Genomic DNA, 12,915 nt, shown 5'->3' with positions numbered 1-12,915 from the left:
TATAATGAACGTTGTTAATACCTCTGAAATTTTTTCACGTTACATTCCATTTTTCCTGCTTTGGGCCTGTGAGTTTCTCATTTAAATAATGGGGTATACTTACGATAACAATACATTTTCCTTATATTTTTCCTATTCAATTAATAAGTCATTTTATTAACATTGTGACTAGCCAACATTTATTTGTTCATCAACGCATGACCAATACCATTTTATGTAAAAATAAAATAATAACTCTGCATTCGATATTATGGCGACATCTGTGGTGCCGTAGGTGTTATGTGAAGAAAATTGACTTTTATCAACGAGAAACAGCGTAGACTGGACATCCAATGTAAATCTGCACATAGTCACGAGGATACCCGACCTCCTTATCAATCTTACAATATTTACAATCTTACCAATAGAGTATAAATAAATGAAAATAAATAAATAAATGAGAAACATGTTCTTTCTTATTTTATTTTGTCTATATTAAGTTTTTCAGACCATCGGATACTAAGTTCCATAAGGTATCTAATCTATTCTAATTTCTCATCGGTGAGAGGATACCCACCAAACATATTTAAGAAAAATTTCTATACAAAAATAAATTAGTGTCTTACAACATCCGTTGAAAAAGGAACATTTATAGTTTTATACTAGGCAATACTATTAGGTAAATGATACAGGTAAAGGTAGATAATAAATGATAATACTAGGTAAATGAAAATACTATTCTATTGAAATTTCAAAGGAGGTTAAATACATGACAATAGAATATAAATTCCAATGCTTAGAGCGTACAAAATAAAATATTTTCACATTGATCTACACCCCTCGTTGGTTAGTTCCAGGAAGTGGATAATTGGTTTGCAGCCGCGAATTTTATTACAAACGTGCACTCATGATTAAGTAAACGGTCTATTTCGCAACTATAAGACGCCGTAAAACCCAGTACATTCTTTCAATAGTTAAGACGTTAAGCGCCATAAGAACCTTGAACATATTATACATGATTTGTTCCTTAGTAGCAAAGGTAAATAGGAACAGTTATTCATTACTTGACATCAGAATTTTTACATTACACTATTATTAACTTATTTGCATTACTAAATATTTTAACGTGTTAAATATCCAAAAGTAATAATAGTAGAGACCGTTAAAGAGTAGGGCCGAAATTTGTCGAATATCGCAGATCAGGAACAAGGAATAACAACGAAAAATTAACATTCCGAAACATTATCAGTTCATCATGAGTCACCGTTCACGAAGGAGGTTCTTCGCTCTCATCCCCTAAACAATCAATGACGTCCTCGCGCATCTGTGAACATTCCTGGGCTTTACTGGACTTTCTTGGACAGTATTAGGCTTCATTGATGCTGAACAATGCTGAACGATGCTGACCAGTGGCCATCCAGGATAAAACATACTTCTCAATTTTCCCGAAGTTATGAGCGGATGGCGATAACGATCGAAGAGTCGCATGCTTCTCTTTTCTCCGGTCACCGGTCATGTCGTAGGGTGAAAGGTCCGTAACGACACCGGTGACTGGTGGTACCATTTTAGTAGTTTTTGATTTTGTGAGTACAGTGATCTCGGATATGTTTTGCGCTTCCGAAAGTAGTAACATTTCTTGTTTATATATTTTTTAGACAGAATAGGATTTTTTTGTGCGTCTCCTTTAACGTTGTAGCTGCTAACAAAACGCAAGAAGAGAAACTTTCGGCGCATCACAGTTCAGCGAGATTTATGGTATGCGCAATCTAAGACGCTGTTTTTTAGAGAGTGTCCCTAACGTTTTTAGACATTTGGCGGACAGATAGGTTTACATAGTGTTCCTACGACAGTCTCAATAGTGCAAGCGAACACCGTAAATTTTGGGTCATCGAAAGGACTGCAGTTCGATCATCACCAGTAATTTAGGAAAAACGTTTTTAACGACTACCCCTGCTCCAAAGAAACTTGCCGATGGCGCAAAGAATAGGCGGGTAGTTGTAAAATTACCTGATTGGTGGAAGCCTCTTTTCGGGACTTCCACCAATCGGTGAAAAGCCAATCGATCTCCTCCTTAGAAGGGGTAAGTTTCCTTATAAGGTGAAGAACATGGCAGTCACAGACAGTTCAGAAGTACTGACAGAGTTCGGATAGAAACCTGTTTCTATTAAAGTGTTGTTTGAGGGTTTCCATTTAAACTAAAAGGCAAGGGGTTAAATTTGAAATATAAATGGATCCCTCGCAGCAACCTCCACGTGGTAGACCTGCAAACTAGCAGCATCGCCGATAGAGTAGTTCCTATCGAGGACCGCGCTAGGCTAATCAGCTGCAAAATTGTATGATGCATATTACAGTATGCAAAGTAGTTACTCTTTAGCTTCATTTATCTCCTTTTTAATGAAAAAATTCTTCTCTGATTCCTCTCATTTTACAATCAAGGACTTCTTTCTTGATTCACTCCTTTTTCTCTCTTAGTTCCATAATACTGCGGCATACGCAGTGTCTCTATATATTTTAAGATCGAATTAAGTCTCTTTGAAGTTAGCCTTAAGTTGAAGAAAAAAAAACATGGATCATCCGGAATGGAGAATTATTTTTTACATTTCAGTATAACAAATAATCTTTCAAGACAACGAATAATTAGTACCGTCCTGTTCATATCATATAATGTATCTAGCGACAAGAATTATCCGCTTTCGAAAAATCTACGTTTTTTACTGTTGGCGCCATCCGCGGCAAACCGCTCAAATTGGTAGATAAAAGTTACCGATGTGGGAGTACACGCGGATTTACTATGGCTCCATCCATGGCAAAATGATCGAACTATTAAACGGCAAAATTTATCGTCCCAAACAAAAAGTTCCCACTACGAATACTATAGTATTCTAGTCCTCTGTTTCATTTTCATTTTCTTTTGCCTGCCTAGCCTTAAGAACGTCATGTTTTAGATTTATAATTATATATCCAATGGTTCCATGTATAATTCCTAGCATAAGGCTAACGAGTGTCCTTCTGCATATAGGTCCAAAAAGGTCTAATGCGTGTATCTTAATTAATGAAAGAAATCAAGGTTCCGATAAGATGATCGACTGTAAACGGTTAAACGAGGCACCGTTTTAAATGATGAAGTTAGGAATATCGTGACTAAGGTCGGCGATCTTTGTCTGTTAAATGGACAGTCTCGACAGCAGAAAGTTCAGTTTGTCGCGAACTCTTGAACTGTGAGGATCGGGGTTCTGCATTGTATACTAGAAGCCATTCCTGAAGTCGCCTGGATTTTCCAGATCCTTCCTGAACCCCTATGGCGATCAATAGCCTCTTCCTACATCCACTCTTGAACACTGGTGACAACTACTAACCACTAGTGACCACTACTGTCCACTACAGACCGGTTGAGATCAATGCAGATCCATGCTGACCAGTGCTGATCAATGGACTTCTTCCTTGATTCGCTCCCTTTACCGTTACGATGAATGTATAATTAAGGTATCCGTTAAAGCTAAACTAAGAATTAAACGTGCGAAAGAATCATCCACCGAGGGATACTTCATCATTTTAAGCTCAACAAAGAAGACAGCCGCCATGGGATACATCGTTTCATTTACTAATTATGCTATATTAATCTCATATTACTAATTACACTGTGGAATAAAATTTGACCTATGTTAGTTTTTGCAATAGCCACTATGTAATTCTTATAGAGTTCCTTACCCTAAATACGAATCCGAAAACCAAATTGCTGGGTCAGGTCCAGTTTTCGAAAAAAAACTGGGATTTTGTAAAAACGGTCGAATTTTTCAGAAAACCAAGTGTTACGTGAAAACTAAAAGCGATAGGCAGTTCAAATTTGTCGCAAAAAATAAAGGAGACTTTCCCGAAAACGTAGCTATAAAAATTTTGAATTTTGCGTATCATTAAATGTTTGTAAACGGCGATCAAAGTTTTAAAAAAGGTAGATGCGAATACTTTGTATGCACTTCTGTTACATTTCTACGAAAAGTGGGTTGACCAGCACGAATTTGCTGTGCACCATTGGATTTTGCAGACATTTCTGAAGAGGAACCCCGCCGTGGGAAGCGTGATATCGGTTTTTCTTTGGGACAGGGTAAGAAAATGTCCGCGAACGAAACTTTCGCGCCACACGGCCATCGCTCGCCGGCCACAGTTATGCAGGGCCATGACTATGCGCTGTATAGACCTGGACCCCGGTCACTTTTTATATGTATATATATATTTCAAAAAAGTCAATTGCAAAGTAGATGAAAATTTAGAAGCTAGTGTGACTAAGTTGGTTACAGGTCGCTTTAAAGATAGTAAAAAGAGTATTGAAAAAATAATCGAAAAGGCCAAAAGGCTTTACTCTGGTCTCAAGAAAGAAGGTCTTGTACAAAATAGTGATAAAGAAGCAGCACAGCATGGGTTTATCAGGTATGTTGATGAACTTTCGTTATCACTATAAATTTTAGGTTATACTTGGAGTTACTAACAGAAAGAGGATATAATGATATCATATTACTTGTAAGAGGAGAAGGTCGATCTTGGTCAGCTATTCCAATAATAATGGAATTAAAAGCAAATGGTAATATAGAAAATGCATTATCAGAAGCCTTGAGTTATGCTAGAGGATTGCGTCGTAACAAAATGCGCTTATTAACAAATGCTGATAAAGCTATTTGCCTGGGTATTAACCTTAATGAACAAAAAGATTCATATATAATTTCTGATGAACCATGTCGGATAGAAAGAAGTAAAGAACCTGTTATGCAGTCTTTACTTGATATAGTTTATAAGAATGAAACGAATGGAAACAAAGAAAGTACGGTAAAAGAGCTATTAGGGCAGTTATACTATACGTTTCCTTCAGAGCAATATACGTTTCCTTAAGAGATTACTTAAGTCGTTTTTTACTTGGGCAATTGCCTTTGTTAAAAAAGCCTGAGGCAGCAAGAGGTATGAAGGTGTATTTATTCACCCACTCGGGAGGAGATACATCAGAAAAAAATATAAAGAACTGCCTTACCACATACATATTTGTCATTGAAAGGCATAATCAAAAAAGTAAGGTATTTGTTTTTCATATATATATGAGGGTGGTGCTGAACAGCCTGGATATACTAGGTATTCTTTTGCTAAAGAAACGTTGGATGTGATAAACTTAAATAAAGAACAAATCTGTGGGCTATAAAAAAACAGGACCTAGTCAATCAGCGCCTTCACCTGGTTCTCTTTATAAGAAGGAAGACGTACATTTGTAAGAACAAGCCACGTAAAATAGAGTTATGAAAATAAAGGTGTGAATTTTCTGTAATAAAGTTAGGCAAGTAGCTTCGTATGTAAATTTAGCTGAAGTAGGCTAATATGGCTAAATTTACGACATAGTAGGATTGTTATAAAGAAAAGTTCACACGTATCATTTGGTAGACCAATACATCACAAAACAAACTCTTCTCACGGCCCTTGGTTTTGAGTGCTGGAAATGGTTGTGTTGTTTAAGTTTTTAGCAATATATATTCCTAGATTAATAATAGATTTATCTAAGAATGAAGAAGAACTAAGGCAAATTTATGGCAAAATATGATAAAATAAACATTATCTTGCTTGTCAACACTAGTTTCAACTTTAAAAAACATAAGCCGAGTGACTCGATTAAAGTTTACATTTCAAAAAACGTAAAACAAATTTATAGCTTATTAATGTGATGCTAATAGGGTTGTTAAATTAGACTGCAAATTTGTAGCTATTATTACGATTTCTTGCATATTATACCTAGTGCTCTGGACTCATACATTGAGTCATAAAATTCAACTTGCTTGTTTTTGAATACCACATAATAATAAGACAGTGATAATAAAAACAAGGGGTGTTTTTTATGTTAGGCAAAGAGCCTTCGAAACCATTACAAGATGCTAGAACTGTTCCATCTGAACAAAGTAGTCGTTCAAGAAGTTCAGCCAAGGAAAGTACTGAAGCTGCTCCCAGTTCTAGCAAACAGATGCGTTCCGCTATAGATAAAGGTAATATAGCTTCAAAAAGGCCACGCATTGATGTAAGTATTATTAATAATGAGGAAACTAAATTTGCTAAAAGTGTGATTGGTAGAGATGGAACACCTGAATTTGATCAGTTCTTAGATTTTTTAATTAGAGAAAAAAGACTAGAAATTCTGAAAAGAAATGGAATAAACCCAGCTAATATGTCCAGTATTTTACATAGAGCACGAGCTAATGCTGCTAAAGCTTTTAAAGAATTATATGATCTTTGGTTTGATGCAGAAGGAAATAAAACTCAATACTTAAAAACTCTAGAAGCAAACCGAATAAATCTATCTAGTATCTCCAGTATTTTAAGTAAGGCAGGAGCTAATGCTGTAAAAGCTTTTAAAGAATTATATGATCTTTGGTTTGATCAGAACGGAAAAAAAACACGATATTTAAAAACTCTAGAAGAAAATGGAATGAGTTTAGCTAATATGTCTAGTATTTTGCATGGAGCAGGAGCTAATGCTCCTAGAGCTTTTAAAGAATTATACGATCTTTGGTTTGATCAGAACGGAAAAAAAACACGATACTTAATAAAACTAGAAAAAAGTGGAGTAGATCTAGTTCGTATGTCTAGTATCTTAAGTGGAGTAGGAGCTAATGCTGCAAAAGCTTTTAAAGAATTATATGACCTTTGGTTTGATACAGAAGGAAATAAAACTCAATATTTAAAAACTCTAGAAAAAGAAGGAGTAAATCTATCTAATGTATCAAGTATTTTAGGTAAAGCAGGAGCTAATGCTCCTAGAGCTTTTAAAGAATTATACGATCTTTGGTTTGATCAGAACGGAAAAAAAACACGATACTTAATAAAACTAGAAGAAAGTGGAGTAAATCTAGTTCGTATGTCTAGTATCTTAAGTGGAGTAGGAGCTAATGCTACAAAAGCTTTTAAAGAATTATATGACCTTTGGTTTGATGCAAAAGGAAATAAAACTCAATATTTAAAAACTTTAGAAGAAAAGGGAATAAGTTTAGGTAATATGTCCAGTATTTTACATAGAGCACGAGCTAATGCTGCAAAAGCTTTTAAAGAATTATATGATCTTTGGTTTGATCAGAACGGAAAAAAGACACGATATTTAAAAACTCTAGGAAAAGAAGGAATAAATCTATCTAATATATCGAGTATTTTAGGTGGAGCGGGAGCTAATGCTGCAAAAGCTTTTAAAGAATTATATGATATTTGGCTTGATGCAGAAGGAAATAAAACTCAATATTTAGAGCGCTTTGTTAAGAAAAAAGATGGGGAAGAAAGTTTTACGCTACATAACTTATCTGGTATGTTAAGTAGAGCAGGAGTTAATGCTAAGGATGCTTTTAAAAAATTGCATGATCTGTGTTTTAATGGAAAAGGGGAAAGAACAGAACTTTTAGATGATTTCTATAAGGAAGGTTTTAAGCCAAGCAACTTATCCTGTATGTTATGTGGATCAGGGGTTCATACTTCTTCTAATTTAAAAAAGTTGCATAGTGTTTGTTTTAATGAGAAAAGGGAAAAAACAAAGCTTTTAGATGATTTCTATAAGGAAGGTTTTAGGCCATGTGATTTATGTAGTATGCTGAGTGGATCAGCTAATAGTTTAAAAAAAATTCATAATTTTTGTTTTATAGGAGAGACAAAAAAGTATTTATATCATTTTTTAAATAAAGAAGGGGGTTTTACAGCAAGTAATTTATCTGGGATATTACACGGAGCAAAAGCTAATATTTGTTCTGCTTTAAAAAATTTTCATGATGTTTGTTTTGATGAGACGGGAAACGCAACACAGCTTTTAGATGATTTTTATAAGGAAGGTTTTAGGCCGGATTATCTATCAAATGTACTATCCATGGCAGGAAATAATGCCTCTTCTATTTTAAGAAATTTTCACACATCATGTTTTGAAGAAAATTATTTAAATCACTTCTTCGCAGAGGAAAAACTTTTTACGCCGAAAAATTTATCAAGTAAAATATTATATGGAGTAGGGATTAATATTTGTCACATTTTTAAAAAGTTACATGATCTTTGTTTTGATAAGGCAGGAAACAAAACAGAATATTTAAACAATCTTATCACAGATAATCGGCGTGAGGTATTTAGTATACTATATGAAGAAGTTAGAGGAGTTCCTTTTACTCCCTTGGATGATATATCGCTTCAACAACAGAATATTAGTGGAATAGGGAAAAGCAAATAAGAAAATATCAATGATCTTGCTCGGTAGACCAACCCATCACAAAAACTCTTCTCATGGCCCTTGGTTTTGAGCACTGGAAATGGTTGGATTATTTGAGATATTAATAATATATTTTGCTAAATTAATACTAGTTTGTTTATGGAAGAATATTAAGGCAAGCTTATGACAAAAACAAAATCAAAAAATAAACAAAAGGTTGCGTATTGAGCTTGTCAAAAGGCTTTTGCCGAAAACAACTTTAGGTTAGAAAATTTTCAATTAGTAGTTGACAAGTTTTAAATAAGGAATACTCTACTTAAGGGGGGAAATACCTTTAAAACCTTAAAAAATCGCAATATTTTTTTTTCTATGGGATGTTAGTATAACATCTTAAGAGTATGGTGCCAAAGTTTTAAAGCGAAATTCGGAGCCCTTCTGATGCTATACCCCATAATCGGGACTCATAGGCGGTAGCCCACTGCAGGTATATCATCACGCGCTCGAAGCGGAGGACCCGCTTTTCATAATTCCCTCCTTTCAATCATTGTAAACATGTTACTTTACATTGTCTGCGTTACATAAGAAAAATTATCATACAGCCGGCTTCGAAATATTAAAAAAACAAAAAACCTAGGTGGAAAAGGCAAGCTGACTGATGCGCTTATCAGGAAACTCACCGCATACTATGGCTTAGCCATACGAAGAAATATTCATAGTGTGGAAAATATGAAGAAAGCTATAATGGCCTCGTATTATCACTTATGCTCCACCAAAGAAAATCCAAGGCACGAATACTGCCCGGTTGGAAATGACAGCTGGTGCAAGTGGTAGAAAGCTCTAGCTACAGGAGCAAATTTGGACCTTATAGAACATCCTGCACCACTGCATCCAGACATGCAGAAGCACATCCTACCAATCTACGAAGATTTATCTGAAGAGAATCTACTTGAGAGGTGCTTGGGCGGACACACTCAGAACAATAACGAGAACTGTTTGGTGCTTCGCTCCAAAGCACCTGCACTCAGGAATAAAAATTATTGAAATACCAGCATATTTGGCAGCTGGCTTATTTAACGAAGGATATGCTTCAGTTTTAAGAACTATGAGTACTTTGAATATTGTAATTGGAAAATAAGCAAAAACATACGCCGACAAAATCGACGAACAGAGAGTAATTCGACAGGAGCGACGCACCTCATTAACTACCAAAGAGGCTCGAAAAGCAAGAAGAGAGCAACGTATGGAGGAAAATCAGCTCTATAAGGAAACAGAAGGAATATTGTATGGCGCAGGAATCGCAGACTAGCTGGTAAGTCATTGAAATTATTGAGTTATCACTTATCGAAACTTTGAATGTGTTTATCTCAAAACTACATTTTCGAAATCGGTGGAATCAATAACTCAAAAACTACTCAATCAATCATGCTGAAATTTTGCACACATATCTATAACAATATTGTCTTATATATGAACCTAGAGATATGAAATAAATTGTAAATAAAAGTATCTTTTTATTGCAAAATATAGCGAAAATTTCATGTAAAATTCAAAATTTCTGTTTAAAAGCGTGCCATTTTTTCAATTTTCAATATTTTTCACTTTCTGTAGGTTCATCTACAACCTGTAAATGTTAGTTATCGAAATATGTCTTGCTGGTTTGTTTCAAATCAATGTAGTCAAAGCTAGAGCTTACACCATTTAATAAGTCGCACCACAACCTTTCCGAAAAACAGGGACATAACTCCGCCATTTTTAAATATTTTGAAAAACAAAAAATACGTTGTAATAGAGAAAGAATATAATAAATGATAACCAAAGTTTCAAAAATGTAAAACAATCCTTTCCTTTACAAAAAAATTCATAAAGATAAGCTCGTTTTCAACCGTCTAAAGGTATTTCCCCCCTTCAGTACAGATTGAAGAAAGAAGACAGCCGCCGTGGGATTATTATTAAGTGTGATAGCTATAGCGATAAATGCGTTTAAAGTAAGGTTTAGAATTAGAAACGGAGGTCGATGGAATCGGGGGTCCATTTACCTCCCAGGGTCTCGTCGCAGCAACCTCCACGTGGTGAGACCTGGGCAACTAACATTATCGTGAGTTGAGTATTTCGTATAAAGGATAATGCTAGGCTAATTGGCTGCGATAATTTTGTATAAATGTGAAATGTATTGTTCGATAGACGATGAGATCTTCGCCTATTATATTATTCATTTTAAGTATTCGCATTGTATTGTAGTTTGTAATTGTTAATTATGTTCAAAATTTCTATAAATGTCTATTAGGTATTGCGAGTATATAGAAAAATGTAATATTGAGACCAAAAAATAAGGAAGACCAAGTTTTTTATTTATTTATTTGTTTTTATTTGCATCTACTTATGAATGTTAAGTTTGTGCTAAATTTTTCAGGCTTTTGGTATCATTCGGATCAGGTTTGGATTAAGAATTGTATGAAATTTCGCAAATCTGATATATTTAATGTATTATATTTATCGATAAATTTGTTGCTTTGAGCTGTTTAACAGTTATAACAATTCTTTTTTCGTATGATGGTGTTAAACACTCTTTGAATTATTTTTCTGCTGATTGTTATTAAATATAAATAATGGAAATGGAGATATCGAGAAAATTTTGAAGAAATAATGTGTTTCAGAGAATTTTTATGTTTAAGACATTTTATGTTATTGTATCAATTACTGATTTATGTGATAGTATAAAAGAGTCTCTCGTCTGGTTTTGCTTATAAATTGTTGTTAACTGTACTAAACGGAAATCTAGATGTAAAGTAACTTTTAAAGCACAGATGTGTCGGAGAATTTCGGCATTACATTATTTTTATTTGATTACAACAGTTGCTTTTTCCTAAAGATATTCGATACTTAGTTATATGGAAAAATTTGGTATTGAAAATCAGCTCAGTGATCCCTGTTAACAATCAGTGCATGGCTCAATATGATCAGGGAAGGATTTTCAGACATAGATTATCACTGATTAGCTCTGGTCAGTACTTATGAGCATGGGTCTACATTGATCTCAACTGGTCAGGAAGGAAGGACCATTGTAAAAAATGACAACGCCTCGGATGATTTAAATTTCGTATTTATTCGGTATATTTCTTTATATATTAGTACATGTGACATTAATGACGCAGTAATATATTAACTGGACATGAATTCTTGTCGAGCGGTAGCTCCCTACAAGAACGTGACATCGATACTGAATATTTACAAAAATACAAAAGCTTACAAAACATCGACTACTATACAATGAACTCCTGTCTAGAATCGTTTCGCCTCTCCTCGTCCTACACACCGAGAACTAACATGAATTTCCATCAACGACTTGGCAACTGTCAACGGGCCCCTAATTAATCTAATTGTTGCTTCGTTACGTGTACGTCACTCTCTAAAATACAAAATCAGACTTGTATGTTTCGCGGGGCGTGAAACAGTTTGCGCCCCTAGGCCTTCGTGCTATGTTTCGTCGATATTATAGAAAAGAAAACGCTGTTCGCTACGAAAGTTTCTCCGTAAAAAAGTTTTTGCCGGTCTACGTGAATGAAATTCAGTCGTTGGGAACCACGCGATTCCCTGAATAGACGTTCAAATGCGCGGCACCGCGTCGTCAATTTCCCTTGGTCCAATTGTTGGCGAACTACTCTCTCGTCGAAGTTTTGCGAATGATTGCCCCCCGAATGCAGGCAAGGTTAACAAAACAATAGACAATGACTATATACAACAAATGATCGCGTGTAACCCTTACCTAACTCAAGACAGACACTTCTAACAATGTACAAATTGATGTTCGCTCATGTTCTCTCGTTCGAATCGTAATATTGTCTGAATGGATCGTGAATGTAAAATCGTTTGCACTATCGCGTCGCTAATCACTAAGACACTTCGACATTCTCTAAATTTAAAGATTACGCTTGGATAAGTGCTAGTGCGTTTCTGCGTTTCTATTAAATAAATTCTGATCGACATGGCGGTCCGTATGAAAACGGGACAAATGCTTCCAAGGAATCAATTGCGTGAAGAATACGAGATTCAATGGTAAACGTTCAGATCATTGACAAGCAATTTAGTAAAATTATTCCTTGGTGAAACGAGACTTAGCAGACAAATTGCGAGCGGAGGAGGAAGACAGCTTCAAGAATAACGAATCGAAATAATGCTACGGAATCGATGAAGAAACTCGTGGCAATGTTATACTCGTTTTTGAATCTATTTACACGCTTTGCTACTTCTTCTATGTTCTATTTCAATTCTCGACTCTCTTCTTACACGAAGAAATCAGTTTTCTCGAATGCAAGATCCTATAGTCTCTTCTCTATCACACATTGTTTCTCTAAATCGTCGCTAGAGGAAGACTCGGTCGCGCTCGAGCGACACGAGCTCGCCTGTGCAGATAGCACAGCGTTGAAATCACCGGGCAGCGGAGATTTCAATGCCGCTCCCTAGAGTCTTCCCTGTGAGCGCTGTGTCTTCGCGATTCTTGACCGCTGGGCGTCACTGGCCGGCGTTTCGATCTCTTGAATTTTGCGATGTCTTCTCCGAAAACGTCCCCGGTTCGAAGGGCGGATATTAAATCGTCAAATTCACCTTTGTTGTCGTTTTGTCCGTTGCTATTCGCCTCGTTCTTCTTGCTCAAGGAAATGCTGTTCAATATTCCCTCGCGTGAATTTTTCCTCTCCATTGTCCTCTTGCGAAGCTATGGCAGATTTTATTGGATTTAAGTT

General features: G+C 35.5%; 2 protein-coding genes across 12 annotated transcripts in view; one reads left to right on the top strand and one right to left on the bottom strand.

The window, feature by feature from the left end:
* The first annotated feature begins 4,107 nt into the window (after positions 1-4,107).
* LOC116429350 (uncharacterized) lies at positions 4,108-8,804 on the top strand. 2 transcript variants are annotated; one of them, XR_012998156.1, is made up of 3 exons: positions 4,108-4,404; positions 5,853-8,439; positions 8,558-8,804. XR_012998156.1 is itself a non-coding variant. In XM_031982220.1 (2 exons), the coding sequence occupies exons 1-2, from the start codon at positions 4,392-4,394 to the stop codon at positions 8,195-8,197; spliced, it is 2,358 nt and encodes a 785-aa protein (XP_031838080.1). In that variant the 5' UTR covers positions 4,108-4,391; the 3' UTR covers positions 8,198-8,804. The 2 variants fall into 2 exon arrangements, 1 of the variants encoding a protein (XP_031838080.1); XM_031982220.1 differs by having other exon boundaries at positions 5,853-8,804.
* A 2,462-nt stretch (positions 8,805-11,266) lies between these two features.
* Positions 11,267-12,915, bottom strand: part of DAAM (disheveled-associated activator of morphogenesis-like protein) — a 97,645-nt gene continuing 95,996 nt past the window's right edge. For all 10 annotated transcript variants that reach the window (XM_031982198.2, XM_031982136.2, XM_031982190.2 and 7 more), the window contains one exon: positions 11,267-12,887. In XM_031982198.2, the coding sequence (XP_031838058.1) occupies positions 12,621-12,887 (267 nt within the window). In that variant the 3' untranslated portion in view covers positions 11,267-12,620. The remainder of the gene's footprint in view (positions 12,888-12,915) is intronic.

Source organism: Nomia melanderi, chromosome 3 (assembly GCF_051020985.1).
Source record: "Nomia melanderi isolate GNS246 chromosome 3, iyNomMela1, whole genome shotgun sequence".
In the NCBI taxonomy this organism is placed as follows: Eukaryota; Metazoa; Arthropoda; class Insecta; order Hymenoptera; family Halictidae; genus Nomia; species Nomia melanderi.
Note: the sequence above shows the minus strand (reverse complement) of the source record. Positions and strands in the feature narration are given on the sequence as shown.